Raw genomic sequence first — 15,807 nt, forward strand, 5'->3', positions numbered from 1 at the left:
TTTAGACGAAACGAACATTATCGTAGATGTAGATAGATGTCTTGTAAGTGTTAAAGCCAAGCGTAAATGTAACTTAGAAAATAAGAAAACGTAAAATATCCGCGCGCGTCAGAACTGATCCAACTTTTGCCATTGGAGGCTTTAAAATGTACCAAGTAATTTAACCCGCGTTTTTCGAGGATATGTTATCGATTTAGACGAAACGAACATTATCGTAGATGTAGATAGATGTCTTGTAAGTGTTAAAGCCAAGCGTAAATGTAACTTAGAAAATAAGAAAACGTAAAATATCCGCGCGCGTCAGAACTGATCCAACTTTTGCCATTGGAGGCTTTAAAATGTACCAAGTAATTTAACCCGCGTTCCTCGAGGATATGTTATCGATTTAGACGAAACGAACATTATCGTAGATGTAGATAGATGTCTTGTAAGTGTTGAAGCCAAGCGTAAATCCAAAGATTTCGAGATCGAACCAAAGAGCTTGCCTCAAACGTAATCCAAAGTTTGCGTTTAAGATTTGTCTAGCAGCATCTCGATTACATTCATATCTTCGTTTATGCGCTGACATCATCGATAATAATAGATTCATTTCGAATCCGTGTCATGCGTTTAACGAACGTCGTAGCGACGTTCGGTAAGAAGAGAAAATATGGAAACAGATAAGTCGTAATTAGGATAGAGCTTGCGTAATCGTATTTGTATCAGCGCGTTCAATTCTTCGACCACGCGTTACCACGATAAAACAATATTCTCGTAATCTTTGCATTCGTCGTAATCTGGCCGATTTCTCGTTTAATTCTCGGGAGTTTTATGATTTTATTGACCTTGACACACGTTGTCAAGGTCAACTTTCTCATTAATTTCGTTTGTACATATAGTTATCGCGCATCTTTTGTTCCGATTTTAGTATAAACATGTACACAAAAATATTTTTTAGGTTTACATCGAGTTTAGATTACGTAATATCGAAAAATTCAATTGTAAGGCTATCGCGAAACTATCGCAGAAGAAATAAAAATTCTGCTACATGGACAATTGATATCGGATTAATAAAGTGTGCTCTTTTTTTTATATAATTATCGTTCTTGCTCCTGGTCAATTACGGTGGATCGTGTACGAATTATCACAACACGAGTCATAACATCCGTTTTATCGTACTTTAAATAGGACAGCATCGTACCGTCTCTCCCGCTTACACGTTTTATCTCGTTCGTGCACTGCATCCTCTTTGAAGCAACAGTATCGATGGATTATATAAACTGGCAATATACGAGCTTCGCGCGTTGTTCCTATACAACGACGAAAGTAATCAAGTACTTATAGACACCTTTTATGAATATACTATGCTTGTTATACGAAAAACATGGTGATAACAAAAAGCGTACAACTTGAAAATTTGATTAACATTATAACGAGGCTGGACTTTTAAAAAGCGAGTTTCAAATAAATTTAAAAATATGTATAATTCGGAGAACCCGTATACGGAAATCCAAACGAATCTGGTTTTCACTCTCACGTGTTTCCGATTTTTTCACCCCGTTCTACTGTTGACCTTTTTAATCGATAGAAACGAATCTCGTTATTCGTAATAATAATTAAAGGAAACGATTAGCAATTTCTACGAATGAATTTTTAATTAGAGTCCGGAAATGTTTTTTAAATGCGATAAAAAAAAAGGAAATAATTATGATAAATCGGAACGATATACAGGGTGCACGAAAAGAGCGAGTGAGCGATATTTATGAAATATTATTTTAGATATCGAGACTTCCTGCTTTGTCTCTCAAGTTCTAAATCGTTTAGTTTTACACGCTAAAAAATATATCGATATCTGCGTGTACCAATGATTCAGCTGACGAATCTTTTTCTCTATTTCACTCACATTCCATCATTCTCGCTCCGATGGAAAATTAAATGTAACGATCGAAATTTTATTATCGTTTGCCTCCTCGTGAAACACTGGAAACACGGGTGAAATAAAGAAAAAGGTTCGTCAGCTGACTCACTGGCCTATGTCATCGTTAGGCTGAACTTGGATTATTTCTAACTTGGAAAATAAATCTTGAGCGAGATCTCTACGCGTGAAATTTCTTCGTTGCCTTATATCGTAACTTTCTTTCAAATAAGCTATAAATGTTTATGCAAATCCGTATTTTTACGAACAAGAGTGTACGAAGATTTATTTCACCCTCTAAATATTACAGCGACTATTCTACTTTGATCATCTTATGTATGTTTTTGACGTTACGTGTATTCCGTGCACTCGTGCATCTTTAAATTTTCTATGAACGCGTAAATATCCGCAGTTCGCTTATAAATGTACGCTTATTTTTACACTCTGTACAGCTGGCTTTCCACTACCTTCGATGATTTTGAAGAATCTCGATGAACGGGAGGAGGGGCGTGTAATTCGCTGAATTTCGACACACAAATGCTGTCAGTTCATAAACACTTCTACGAACAGCTACGCAATCGAAAGAGACGCCGTGGCACCGCGGTGACCCCGAAACGTTATCAGAGGAGATGTAATCCTGCGCATCGAGAAAATAAGAAACCAGTAATCCATTGGTGCTCGCGCATTCAACATGTACAAAACGTTGTTCGTCTGTTCGGTTCTTTGGACATTGTTGGTATCTGACACCTTGGCGATCGAAGGTGTCAAGGGCCGTCGCGTTCACCACGATCGACCGAATCCTGTATTGAACAGCACCGTGCAGGCTGGACTTTGCTACAAGAGGATACGGTGAGTGGAACGAGAAAATTCGATAATGAAAACAACGGATGTTATTCCGCGTTAAATCGCAACGATGCAAATATGCAACGGGCACGACGCGACGTTTAACCCTGGTTATCGCCACGACGCCCACCGAATTCGTTCATTTTCTTTGCTTCTTTTCAGCTACGCGGATGCGTTAGCATTGAACGCCACGGGTCAGTTCCCTCACAATACACTCCCTTCGACGCCGCAAGAAGGCACGGTAAATGTACCACCACACAGTAGTTCCAAAAGTTTAACATATATCCATATTTCCCAGTGACACGTTTCTTTTTTTTTATGAAATTCTGTCCTTTCATCTTGAGCCGTAGCACGGTAGAACTTTGATCTTTCGAACGTCTCTTATTATATCTCATAGTTTACACCTCTGTAGGCAATAGAAGGAAAATATTCCAAAAATACTTGATCCTGCTGCGATCCTTCGCATTTTAGCAGATAAAAAAGATCTGTAATATTTTGAAAAAACGCGTTAGTATAAAATCGAGATAAAAGATCGTGCGTACCAGTAACGATTTTTTAATATTTTGCTCGGACTTGAGATATTTCTTAACGTTAGAGTAAACTATATCATCGTAGTCTCTGTATATTCCTCGATGAGTTTTCGATTCACACACGCACACACGCACGCAATATGGATATAAAGATCTACCATGATAAGCGTTCAAATACTCTCATTGTATATTCCTTGCCTTTTCACCGTTAGAAAGGTGGATGGATCACGATTCTGGATTGTTGCGACGGCTACGAACGTAGCACCACTTCCGGCGAATGCGATCCTCGCTGCATCGATGGATGTTTAGGTGGAGAATGCACCGGACCAAACGTATGCACCTGTTCTCCAGGCTGGATCGCACAGAACGGCGTCTGCGTGCCCTCTTGCGAACAACCATGCCAAAAGGACGCCTATTGCTTCTCGCCGAACGTGTGCACTTGTAAATTGGGCTACGAAGAAGAAAACGGTAACTGCAAGCCCATCTGTCCCGGTGGCTGTAAAAATGGCGAGTGCGTGGCACCTCGAGTATGCAGATGCAGAGAAGGATACGTGATTCAACCCTCGCCCGAAAGTTTCACCGGGATCGAGGGCAAAGAGTGCGTACCCGTTTGCGAAAACGGTTGTCGCAACGGGGAATGCACCGGTCCTGGAGTCTGCACTTGTCACGAAGGGTAAATTGACAAACTCGAAGAGTTCAAACGATTGAATGTTATTAAACCAGCGAATTGTTTCTTTACAGGTACGTTAATCCTTCGGGTGATACGGAATCCTGTGTGCCCAGCTGTCCTTCCGGTTGCTCCAATGGCGAATGCATCGCGCCCAATGTCTGTAAATGTAAACCAGGCTTTACGCTCGATTCCACCAACAGATGCGTTCCAGAGTGTCCTCAAGGCTGCATCAACGGAGAATGCGTCGCGCCCAGTGTCTGTAGATGTCGACCAGGCTTTACCCTCGATTCCACCAACAGATGCGTTCCAGACTGTCCTCAGGGTTGCACCAATGGCGAATGCGTATCTCCAGGTGTCTGTAAATGTACTCCGGGCTTTACCCTCGACACAACCAACAAATGCGTTCCAGAGTGCGTTCAAGGTTGCGCGAATGGCGAATGCGTAGCTCCTGGAGTCTGTAAATGTAGTCCAGGCTTCACCCTCGACTCCGCCAACAAATGCGTTCCGGAGTGTGTTCAAGGTTGCATCAATGGCGAGTGTGTAGCCCCTGGAATCTGTAATTGTAGTCCAGGTTACGTTCTAGATGGCAATAGGAACTGCGTCCCAGATTGTCCACAAGGCTGTGCGAATGGCGTATGCGTTACACCAGGCGTTTGCAAGTGTAACCCTGGCTATACCCAGGACTCCAATGGCAGATGCGTCAACGCGCAATCCGAGTCGAAAGTCTCCGATTGTCAGTTCGACTGCGGTCCAAACGCCAGATGCGTAGGTCCCAACACATGCTGGTGCAACCTAGGATACCGCTTGGACCCAGATACCAGGAGATGCATTCCGTTGTCCAATTCCTTCGAATGCAGAAACGGTTGTGGCATCAACGGCTTTTGCGCCGGTCCTGACATGTGCATCTGCAACTACGGAATGCCCGTCGATCCTGTCACCGGAAGGTGTCCTGACCTACAGCCCCACCAGCCAACCCAGTCACAATGCCAACCCGACTGCGGACCAAACGGTAGTTGCGTCGGTCCCAATCGTTGCGTCTGCAACTTTGGATACATAGTCGATCCCGACACTGGAAGATGCATTCCCCAAAGGGGAACCACGGGAGAGGCTATGTGCGAACTGCCTTGCCTCAACGGAGATTGCACCGGCTTTAATCAGTGCACGTGCAGACGCGGCTACACCTTGAGTCCTTCCGACGTCACTCGAACAAGATGCGTGCCAGTATGCATGGGTGGATGCCATAATGGCGTTTGTACGGCGCCAAACATGTGCATCTGCAATCCTGGTTACAGGAAAGAAGCTGGCGTCAAGGGCAGGCAGAGATGCGTCCCCGTTTAATTTGTTTCTTCGTTCTATTTCTTCGTCGTGTGCCGTATAGTCACAGATATATCCGAGTAAAGTATGTACGATCCTCGGTTGATAGAAGCGTTTTTTCATTCGCGCAGATTTCCCATACCAATTATCAAGCTATGAGAAATAAAATTTTCTAATTTTTTTAATTTATATTATAATAGCGGAATTATTGTAGCGACCGTCGAAGACTTTTCCGACGAAGATCATAGCAAATATGACCGTATTTGAAGAAATCCGAGTTACACGGATGATAGGCGATTAGAAGATGGTCACTAGGCGAGACCGTTTCGCTCACACTCGATGTTTCTCACACGTATCTTTGAGGTATCTAAGAAATAAGCGGACTCAAGCGAAATAACAGTCGACCATTTGCTCGCTTATAGAGTACCTACCTCGATAACAAACGCGTAGTAAATCCAAATGTATATCTTACCGTATACCAAACTGTATGATTGCAAACGTATGCGTGTGTCGTACTTGATACGAAGCAGCGATTCGAGAATGTCCTCGGCACTAGCCTTTTCGATTATACAGTGTCTTTTAATCTTTGTACGATTATTTGTGAATAAAACAGATATATACGGAAACGGAGTGACATATAGCTTTGCGAGTTCTTAGTGATTAGTTAGAGAGAGAGAGAGAGAGAGAGATATCTCTGAACATCCTGTTTCGTTTCATATTGTATAGGATATGAAACACTGCAGAGAACGAATGCTTTAGTATCGTTCATTCATTAATAGAGAACGCGTCAGAACGAGACAAATCTCAAAATGACATTTCTTTACTTCGTACTTCTCGCTATTTTTCTCCAAGTAAGCGAAGTCGAGCCGTACCTATACGGTATAAGCAAATCACGTTGCGACAAATTGGTCAGGTATATTCACCTTGTCTTTGAAACAACGAACAAATCGATTTAATCGTCGTTGTACTTCCTCTTAGTTTCAGAGCGTCACGAAACGTCTCGTATAGGGAGAGTTATCGAGTCAACAAATGGGCAATTTTTTACGAAACGAGATACCGATGGAAATACAGAACAGAGGTAAACCATTTGATTCTACGCGAAGAATTTCCATTTTCGTCGAAATTAGTAGGGTAATCGTTAATGAAACATTTTGCAACGCCCTGTGTATTTCTACACCTTTAAATTCTCTCATAAGAAATGATCATGATCGTAAGATTCTACCTGCATAAAAACGCCCCATCTATGTACGTATTACGAACTGATAAGACAAAAATGTACACGCTTAAAAAATATTTCTAGTATTACACCGACTATCGTACTGAGAAAATGTGCTGCCCTACGTATGAAATGCAATTCGGCGAATGCCACCCTGTCTGCTATCCCGAGTGCACGAACGGCTATTGCGTCGAGGGTACGTACGGTAGCGACCACTTTTGTCAGTGTTACACGGACTACGTTTTGTCTACAACAAACAAACATGTTTGCGAACCATTTTGTCCCAACTGTGAAAATGGAAAATGCACGATTCCGTACGAGTGCGAGTGCAATCCCGGATACCAAACGCAGGGTACTAAGAACTGCCAGCCGATCTGCAGTAAGCAGTGCGTAAATGGCTTCTGTGGAGCACCGGAAAGTTGCACTTGTAACAAAGGTTACAAGTTACTGGGTAATTCGACGTACACCTGCGAGCCAGTCTGCGAGAAAATTTGCGTGAACGGCAAGTGTACGGAGCCTGATACCTGCACTTGTCACGATGGCTACGTACAAACAGACGAGAACTCGAAACACCTGTGCGTGCCATTTTGCCAAATTCCTTGCACACCGTACGGAGAGTGCACTGCTCCTAACATCTGCACTTGCGTCGAGGGCTATCGATTCGATAATAGGAGTTACATAATGGTAAGTGTAAAATAAATTCTTGAATTGTTACGTGAAAGATCGAAGAAAACTCTGAAACTACGTTGATAATTACGGTAGAACGTCGATTTTTGAGATTTATACAACGTCGGTAAAAAAAACTCGGAAAATATTCAAAGTATGAAGAAATACGACGAAAAAAGTGCTTCTGTTTTTAGAATACGGAATTCCTCGCCAATAAATCGGCCTGTGTACCTATCTGCGAGCAGACCTGCGTAAACGGATACTGCAGTGCGCCAAATGAATGCACCTGTCATTCTGGTTACGCAAAATCGAAAACTAAGGGGAACGTTTGCGAGCCTGTCTGCGAAGAAGGTTGCGTGAACGGGTACTGTAGTTATCCGGATACATGCAAATGTAACGCAGGCTATAAACCTAGCACGAAGAATCATTGCGTACCTATCTGCGAAAAACCTTGCGAACACGGATACTGTATCGGCTTCAACAAATGTGCTTGCACGGACGGCTACCATCTAACCGCGGACGACCCCTTCGTCTGTGAACCGACGTGCGAAGAGGAATGCCATTTTGGAACTTGCGTCGGACCCAACGAATGCGCTTGCAACGACGGATACTCGAAGAAGAACCGGACCGTGTGCGAGCCTGTGTGTACAGAACCGTGTATCAACGGGTACTGCGCTGCTCCTGGGATATGCGCTTGCAATTCTGGCTACAAATTCTCTCAGAATTCTAGTACCATCTGCGAACCTGTCTGCGACCACTTGTGCTTCAACGGATTCTGCAGCGAACCCAACAAATGCGAGTGTCTAGTAGGGTACCGGCAACTGGAAAATAACTTCGATGCTTGTGGACCGATCTGCGAGGAAGACTGTGTCAACGGATATTGCACTCGTCCGAACGAGTGCACGTGCGAACCAGGCTATCGATCCTCGAAGAATAATTCAAACGTTTGCGAACCTGTTTGTACACAACCTTGCGAGAATGGATTCTGCAGCGCACCGGAGAAATGCGATTGCAAGGAAGGTTATAGTCTATCGTGGGACAGTCGGAACGTTTGCGAACCCGTATGCACGGTATCGTGCGGTGTTAATGGGATCTGCGTTGCACCAGACAGCTGCAAATGCAAAGAGGGTTACGAATCGGTGGGTAACGAGACTGCGTTTACCTGTGAACCTATTTGCGACTTTGACTGCGGAAACGGTACCTGCGCATCTCCGAACGAGTGCATTTGCCACGCGGGTTACGCGAAAGACGCGGAAGATCACTGTCAGCCATTCTGCGAATTTTGCAACAATGGAACCTGCGTGCAACCTGAAGTCTGCGAATGTGACGAAGGTTTCGTTCTAATGGAAAGAGAAAATCGAAGCGTTTGCGAACCGTACTGCGAGAACTGCCTCGATGGAGTATGCGTGGCACCCGGTGATTGTCGATGCAACGCTGGTTTTCTGAAAACAGATGCCGATAATTCAAGCGACGGTAACGAGTGTGTCAGCGCGTGTAAGAATAATTGCAACGACCATGGAGTTTGCGATGTCAATAACAGAAACTGCCACTGTTATTACGGATGGGATGGGATAGACTGTGGGGAAACACGATTTTGTATCGCGACGATGAACCACACGAACGAACGCTTAAACGCGTAAGTATTGAAATCTTTCACATAATATTTTTGTACATTATTTTCACGTTCTTTTCGTTGCAGATCGAACATCGAGTACGACGTAAACAACACGATCGCTTACGTAGTTGAAAATAGTCCAATGTGCCACCACGATTGTTTAGACAAGATCAGTAACGAGACTTTGTGCTTTGGAAAGTACGAGAACAACACGGAGGATGATACGATCTCCTGTCTGATCGGTACAGCTATAAACGAACAACTTTGTCGGAGTAAAACAAGCTTCTAATTACTTTTCAGCGATTACAAACTTTGTTACGAATATCAGTAATAATAATTAACTTTGTTACGAATTAATCGATTAAATAATCCTCTTTGTCGATTCGTTATCGCTTTACACGAATCTTTCGTGCGAATTCTATCTGTCGCATTGTTTAAATCGCCACACTACATTGTAGATTCCAGCTGTTATCGAGTGTACGCAACACGCACGAAAGGCCCAAGTTACGCATTGATATCTGAAATCGTGGGTGGTACGGTGATTATTGGTAGCGCCGCTATAATCTACGCGTTGATACGAACGTGCTCGAAGAAGAAATTTTCTTTTGGTAATTAATGTATCGCTACGTCATCAAAGTCTTCAAATGAGAGTTTTTAAAAACGCAAATTTTCGATCGTCTTTTGCAGACGCAGATAATACGCCAGCAACGTCGACCCGGGGACAAGTCTCTTCAACGCCCGAAGACGATAGCAGCCTGTAACTGGAAGGCGAACTTTATTCGTCGTTTCACCTCTTTGTTAAGCTATAAAATCGGTGCATCTAAAATATATTTTATAAGTAAAACTTTCGTCGCATATTCCATCAGACTAAGCTTCGATCTGACTCGATCCCTCCCACTTTTCGAAATATTAATTTGCTTCGTTGCTTAAAATTTATAAAGGCTACTACATCTACAATTGAGAAGCTTCATTCTTCTTTTATGAAAATTCGTGCATTAAAAAGTTTTCTAACACTAGAACTATCGATAGTTAACGCGAAGCTATTTCTACCACAACAAGTCAAAATGATTGGTCTTTAAAAAATACGTAATAAAAGAATATTTTTATATTTTTCGTTTTATTACTTTCTTACAGAATTCCATGTTACGTAGTATATTTTTGGTATTATTAATCCAGCTGGGACCATAATCCCTAAACGAGGGTTGACATATTTATAAAATCGTAGAACCAATCGTTTTCACTGGCATGGTATTTCTAGCGTTAGCATCCACCGATCTAGCGATCGTTCCGGAATTTTCCTGATAACTGCCATCGTCGTATCGAATTTCCTCGAAACGAGGAAACCGGTTAATTGGGGTTCGATAAACAGATCGCAGGACCCTTTTACACTTTGGCAAGTACCAATCATTTTGACTGGTTTTGGTATAAGTAGCCTCGATACAAAATTATTTTCAGTTCGAATACATAAAAAACACAACAAAATTCGTTATACTATTCTTTTGGTTATCGTTGCGAAAGTCATTACATCATTGCGGAAAAAAATATAGCTCGAAGCAGGAATTTTAAAATAAAATTGTAAACCCAGTCGATTTGGCTAGTGTTGTAGTTTTAATGTTAAACGAAATGCAAAATACGTTTAATCGCCTTTATATACTAAATTTATTTTTCGTTTAACGAACTGATATTATCATTGCAATTACCGATAAAATAAACGAGCAGAAGCGTGTGTGCTTGTTTTTTTTTTTTTTTTTTTTATTAAGGAGTGGTAATTCCGCAAATCTATAAGATACATGTGTGTATTGTTACTTTCCCCATGTTCATACATATCAACGAAGAGATAAAGCAAAGATCTTATTAACCTTCCGTGGGAAAGCATATTTTTTGCACCTTTCGCAGACAACCTGAGTCGTTTACGGCGCGAAAGAAATTTTTATTGCTCGCTGTTCTAGAACAAATCTACTTGAACCAAATTCTCGTCGATTCGAAGAATCCATTAGCGTCTACTTGTTTAGGCAATGGAGTCTGGATCTCCTTTCCACCCCTCCCCTTTTTTCCAAGATATTAAAAAATGAAATTTCACTTCGGATATAAACGAGCCAGGTTGCCCAAGGTTGGTTAAAATTTGTGACGAAGGATCCTCTGTGTAACTCGATCAACTCTGACGACAAAATTGTCTGAACCTCCGAGATATCGAGCATCCTGTCGATAACGCGAAACAGATAAAAGAAGTCGAGCCCATCAATTGCAGCATTTAACATCATTTTCAGTAGCAAATTGCTCGTATGAACGAAAGGACGAGAAATATGAGATACGTTGGTGGTATAATCTTTATAAACTGTATCCTTATAACAGGCGTGGTAATGTCATCGTGGTCGACCAAGCAACCGAAAAACGAGTTCGACGATTCGGACCATGAGTGCACCGTGAGCTTCAGGTAACATAGAAACTACAATGTTCTTCGGTGTACGGTAGAACCGCGTTTGTTTAAACTTATTGGACAAACAGTTTGTATAATTGCAATTCGTATAACCTGTTTATCATTTTTCGTTCGCACGATAAAAGTGATCGATTTTAAGTGACAAAAGTTCGATTGATCGGGCATCGAGCAACATTTCATTCCAATAAATGCAATTCAGACGAATGGAGATCTGCTGTACAAGAAGATCGTACAAGATCGCAAACGAATGGCGAAGGAACTTTTTTGTTTCAGTCGGAGGGAAGAGCGATTCGTGCCGTATACGGAAACGTACAGGGCTCGGAAATGGGGACTCTTCTATGTGATTAAGACTCGAACAAACTACAGGAGCGAGGTATGGAACAGGGAAGGATCAAAGTCATGAACGTCCAGTGACTATTTCCTTACCTCTGATACACTCTGTATCTTTAATTCTTTTAATTCCTAATTTGCCAATCGATTAAAATTTTGAGGTGATGAACGAAATAACGAGGAAAAAATATGCTTAGCTCTGAAACCAATTGTACGAATAATATAAGATCGATGGATATCACGCTGAATCTCAAAACTGCTTGTAAAAAGTAGGAGATGCGTCTTATCGCGTTGTTTTCCTGTAGTCTTCAAATATAATTATATGTACTTTAATTTTGACGTTATATATATGTCGGAGATGAAAGGACAACGGGGCCACCCGTTGGAATTGCTTGGAAAAGCCTCAATAGCATTCACGAAATAACCCAGACACAATCATTCGAAACTTGAGACAATGAGCTTGGGATCGAGGCGACGACCGGTCGCCGAGTGTAGCCACGGTCACGGGATGAACGTTCCACCTAACAGAGATACGAAGTTACATAGCTTTCCTTTAAAGAATTGGCCGTACCGGCACTCGACAATGAGACATTCCAGCAGCCACGCACAGACCCCATTCTTTGGGTGAGATGGTCGCCAGATGCCGACGCATAACTAAAGTCCTTTAGATTGGCAAACAGTCTTTGTTATATCAGCCCGTGTGTCTGTCGCCTGTTGCGGCAGGATACGTGAGGTCTGCTTTCCTTAAGTGCGACGTTTCCCGCTAGGAAAACTCTCTCTCGAGAGCGGCTAGCATCCTTTTCTAACCACCGACATGGAGATTAACCAATTAACAGCAACGTCTATTTCCCTCACCCTCCGAGCAGAGGTTTTCTTTGACGAATCCTATGACCTCGTGCCCTTAGGCACATCCCACCATAGTTTTCCTCTGCAGCATCGTCGCGACGGAGAGGCATTCTTTTTCTTACAGTTGCACTGGTTAGATACCTATTGTGTTTGTACGATCAGTGAATACTCTACGTCTTAGTAAAGAGTTGATCAAGCGATCCTTGCATCACAAGGAGTAAGTCGAGTTCGACTTAGGAGTAAAGTAGATCGGTTATCCCGTGGGCCGTGGATTCGCTATATCGAATCTAAGGTCATTGCCATCAACGTCTAGTTACCATTGTTATTGTTCAGACTTATTTCTTCTGTATTTGTGTTAATAAACGTTATCTTGATTGTGAAACTACAATGAACAATCCAGGCGAAGATTCTTTACACGCCCCAAATCCAATTGTTAACCTCAACCCGACATATATATTTCTGCGCATTAATTAATGCCTATTAAGGATGTGTTGTAACGTGGATAATAGAAGATAGCTGTTTCCTATTAAATCGCTAATAGGAAGCGGATGCGCGATATGTAATATAGTAATAACCAAGTTTTAGATAGTAATTGAGACCGAAAGAAACGAAAGGAGCACAATGCCTTGTAATCCGTAAGCGAAGCAATAAAGATATTATCTGCGTGTCACAAATGCATAAATATGCGCGGTCTATCGTTGAGTCTATCGATGAGAATCGCTATCACAGATTAGCATCAATCTCTTCTGGTTTTCAGTACAGAACCACTTGGGTGACCGAGAAAAAGTGCTGCAGCGGCTACGTGAAAAACGACAACGTCTGCGTGCCGGTATGCTCGGTTCCTTGCATCAACGGAAGATGCGTAAAACCAAATACGTGCGAATGCGAACAAGGATTTAGCCACCAGTATTTACCGTTCTTGTGCGAGCCGGTATGCGAAGGGAACTGCACGAACGGCGTTTGCCTGTCTCCCAATAAATGCATGTGCAACAATGGCTATGAATTGTCCGCTGACAAGTTGCACTGTCAACCAATTTGCCAGCAAAATTGCGAACAGCTAAATGCTCGTTGCATGGGGCCGAATCATTGTGTCTGCAATCCAGGCTACGAACTGTCCGATTTACTGTGCAAGCCGATTTGTAAAATGCCATGTGAAAATGGCAAGTGCACAGCGCCGGACGTTTGCACTTGCAACGATGGTTACGAACTTATGGATATATTCACCTGCACGCCCAAGTGCGAGCAACCTTGTAAATACGGCAATTGCACGGCACCAAACAATTGTACATGCAACCCAGGATACCGAGAGAACGAGACCAAGGACTGTGATCCGATCTGTAGCGAATCCTGCGTGAATGGAACCTGTATCGCCCCGGAAGTCTGCAGCTGCGACCCAGGTTACGGATTATTGAACGATTCCAAGTATGTTTGCGAGCCCGTGTGCGAAAAGGCTTGCGTAAATGGAACCTGCACAGCACCTGACGTCTGTTCTTGCCACGACGGCTACCAAGTTAGCGGAGATGACACGATGAAGCACGTGTGCGAGCCAATTTGCGAGAAACCTTGCGGAAGCGGAACGTGCATCGCGCCAGGTGTTTGCAACTGCACGGAGGGTTACTGGTTCGAGGAGGAGGAACGAACGTGCGTGCCGTCTTGCAAGATCCCTTGCGAACCTGGCGGAACATGCGTGGCACCGGACGCTTGCAGTTGCTTCGATGGATATCGAACGATCGATACGAACGTGAAGGAGAACGAAGTGAGTACAACTGTGATCTTTCGATTCGCGTCTGGAGCTTTAGAATCCAGATTTTGGTCCCTGCCGATTACCCAAACGCATACGCCGATGTACAGTGGGTTGCGCGCTTACAGGCGTCTCTAGCGCAACATTAAATTGTTCTTAGCTTGGAAAATAAGACTTATTCGACATTTGTGCGCATAAAAGTTTTTCACTGTCTTGTCATATTCTTTCTATACATATATAGGTCCTAGACAAAGTCACGTCAGCCTGTGAACCTATCTGCGAACCAAGTTGCGAACATGGTAAATGCACGGCGCCGAATTTCTGCACTTGCAATGACAACTACACACGATCTTCGGATGGTCGGTGCATGCCAATCTGTTCCTCCTGTGAAAACAGCATCTGCGTTGCGCCACATGTATGCCAGTGTCTAGAAGGTTTCGTCAAGGAATCCGAAGTCTCGTGCGTAGCATTTTGCGAAAATAGCTGCGAGAACGGAAAATGCGTGGCACCAAACGAGTGCCGATGCGATGTTGGCTACGAAATGAGTGCGAATGGTACCTGCGTTAAGCCGTGTACACGCGTTTGCAAAGGTCACGGAGTATGCGTGGATGACGAGAAACCGTGCGAATGTTCTTACGGATGGAAAGGGTGGGATTGTGACCAACCCACTGTGTGCATTTTAGAAATGGATTTCGACGATAAGACCGTCGATCGGTGAGTCTAATTGTAGTACGAATTTGTTCTGCATCGAAGTACAGATTTAATGAACTTTTAAAAGAAAAATGTTCATAGACTCACGGTCCACAATGAGACGAACAGCACGCAAATGGATGCCAGACGTTACGCACCGTATTGCTACCAATGCAACGACACGGAGGGCAACAAAAGTTTCTGCTTTACTATAACCTCCGACCATGGTCCATCGAAGATCGGTTGCTTTGTCGAAAGAGGTACTTTCTTAATATATTCGCTATTGCTAAAAATATGACTGTTCCCCTATAGTAGAAAAGCTTTATGTCTTTCACAATTACGCGAATCTATTTTCACACGCTGTAACTTGCGCCGAATAATCTAATTCCAGATTCGTTTCATATTTTGCTAATATAATCACGATAATTGCGTTTTGTAGCAATACTGATCGTACTTGGGAATATTTTATATAACGCAAAGGCTATACGAATTATATAACGTGAAATACAGAAACAAATATACAAACTTATATGATACACGTAATTCATACAAAGTTTCTATAGAGATTCAAATACTTTCGTAGGAAACTCTAATTTTATATCGAATATTCTCTATTGCATAGTTGTATGTTCTATTTCAAGAATCGCCGTGCTACCTATCTATGTATCACAGCAGCACCAACACAGTGTCCAGGATGGTTGGAACATTAACAGCAATTACGATCGGAATAATAGCGGCCGCAACAACGGTGGCGTATTTCTTCATTCGTAGACAACGGAAAATAAAGACGCGCGCAGGTAATACGATAAGAATTAATAATAAAGTAATAACGCGATAAACAACGTGATTTCTTTCCTTTTTTCTTCAGCCATCGTGCAAAATGATCTGTATCAAGAAACTATCGCACACGAAGCAAACGAATGTCTCATTTCGGAGGAGGAAAGTCACGATGCAATCGTGAACGACACTGGGATAAATTAGAACGAACAAGGAGAGTACGAATCGGTATTTGAAG

General features: G+C 42.7%; 2 protein-coding genes across 2 annotated transcripts; both read left to right on the forward strand.

Moving 5' to 3' along the window:
* The first annotated feature begins 2,537 nt into the window (after positions 1 to 2,537).
* Positions 2,538 to 5,877, forward strand: LOC139990910 (uncharacterized). The gene is made up of 4 exons (XM_072010534.1): positions 2,538 to 2,743; positions 2,900 to 2,978; positions 3,480 to 3,940; positions 4,009 to 5,877. The coding sequence occupies exons 1-4, from the start codon at positions 2,586 to 2,588 to the stop codon at positions 5,273 to 5,275; spliced, it is 1,965 nt and encodes a 654-aa protein (XP_071866635.1). The 5' UTR covers positions 2,538 to 2,585; the 3' UTR covers positions 5,276 to 5,877.
* Positions 5,878 to 6,022: 145 nt separating this feature from the next.
* Positions 6,023 to 15,783, forward strand: LOC139991114 (uncharacterized). Its single transcript, XM_072010926.1, has 14 exons — positions 6,023 to 6,164; positions 6,230 to 6,329; positions 6,552 to 7,151; positions 7,328 to 8,769; positions 8,833 to 9,020; positions 9,207 to 9,356; positions 9,436 to 9,473; positions 11,019 to 11,182; positions 11,459 to 11,558; positions 13,119 to 14,129; positions 14,344 to 14,816; positions 14,895 to 15,052; positions 15,434 to 15,589; positions 15,661 to 15,783. The coding sequence occupies exons 1-14, from the start codon at positions 6,061 to 6,063 to the stop codon at positions 15,771 to 15,773; spliced, it is 4,797 nt and encodes a 1,598-aa protein (XP_071867027.1). The 5' UTR covers positions 6,023 to 6,060; the 3' UTR covers positions 15,774 to 15,783.
* The last annotated feature ends 24 nt before the right edge of the window (positions 15,784 to 15,807 follow it).

The sequence above is a fragment of the Bombus fervidus genome, chromosome 9, assembly GCF_041682495.2.
Source record: "Bombus fervidus isolate BK054 chromosome 9, iyBomFerv1, whole genome shotgun sequence".
NCBI classification, from domain to species: Eukaryota; Metazoa; Arthropoda; class Insecta; order Hymenoptera; family Apidae; genus Bombus; species Bombus fervidus.

Excerpts from the sequence above, each read along its gene's own strand:
- LOC139990910 (XM_072010534.1), top strand. The coding sequence starts at position 2,586 with ATGTACAAAACGTTGTTCGTCTGTTCGGTTCTTTGGACATTGTTGGTA. Across the intron at positions 2,744-2,899 it reads CTTTGCTACAAGAGGATACG|CTACGCGGATGCGTTAGCAT; the intron begins GTGAGTGGAACG and ends GCTTCTTTTCAG. Across the intron at positions 3,941-4,008 it reads GTCTGCACTTGTCACGAAGG|GTACGTTAATCCTTCGGGTG; the intron begins GTAAATTGACAA and ends GTTTCTTTACAG.
- LOC139991114 (XM_072010926.1), top strand. The coding sequence starts at position 6,061 with ATGACATTTCTTTACTTCGTACTTCTCGCTATTTTTCTCCAAGTAAGC. Across the intron at positions 9,357-9,435 it reads GAAGAAGAAATTTTCTTTTG|ACGCAGATAATACGCCAGCA; the intron begins GTAATTAATGTA and ends CGTCTTTTGCAG. Across the intron at positions 14,817-14,894 it reads GACGATAAGACCGTCGATCG|ACTCACGGTCCACAATGAGA; the intron begins GTGAGTCTAATT and ends AAATGTTCATAG.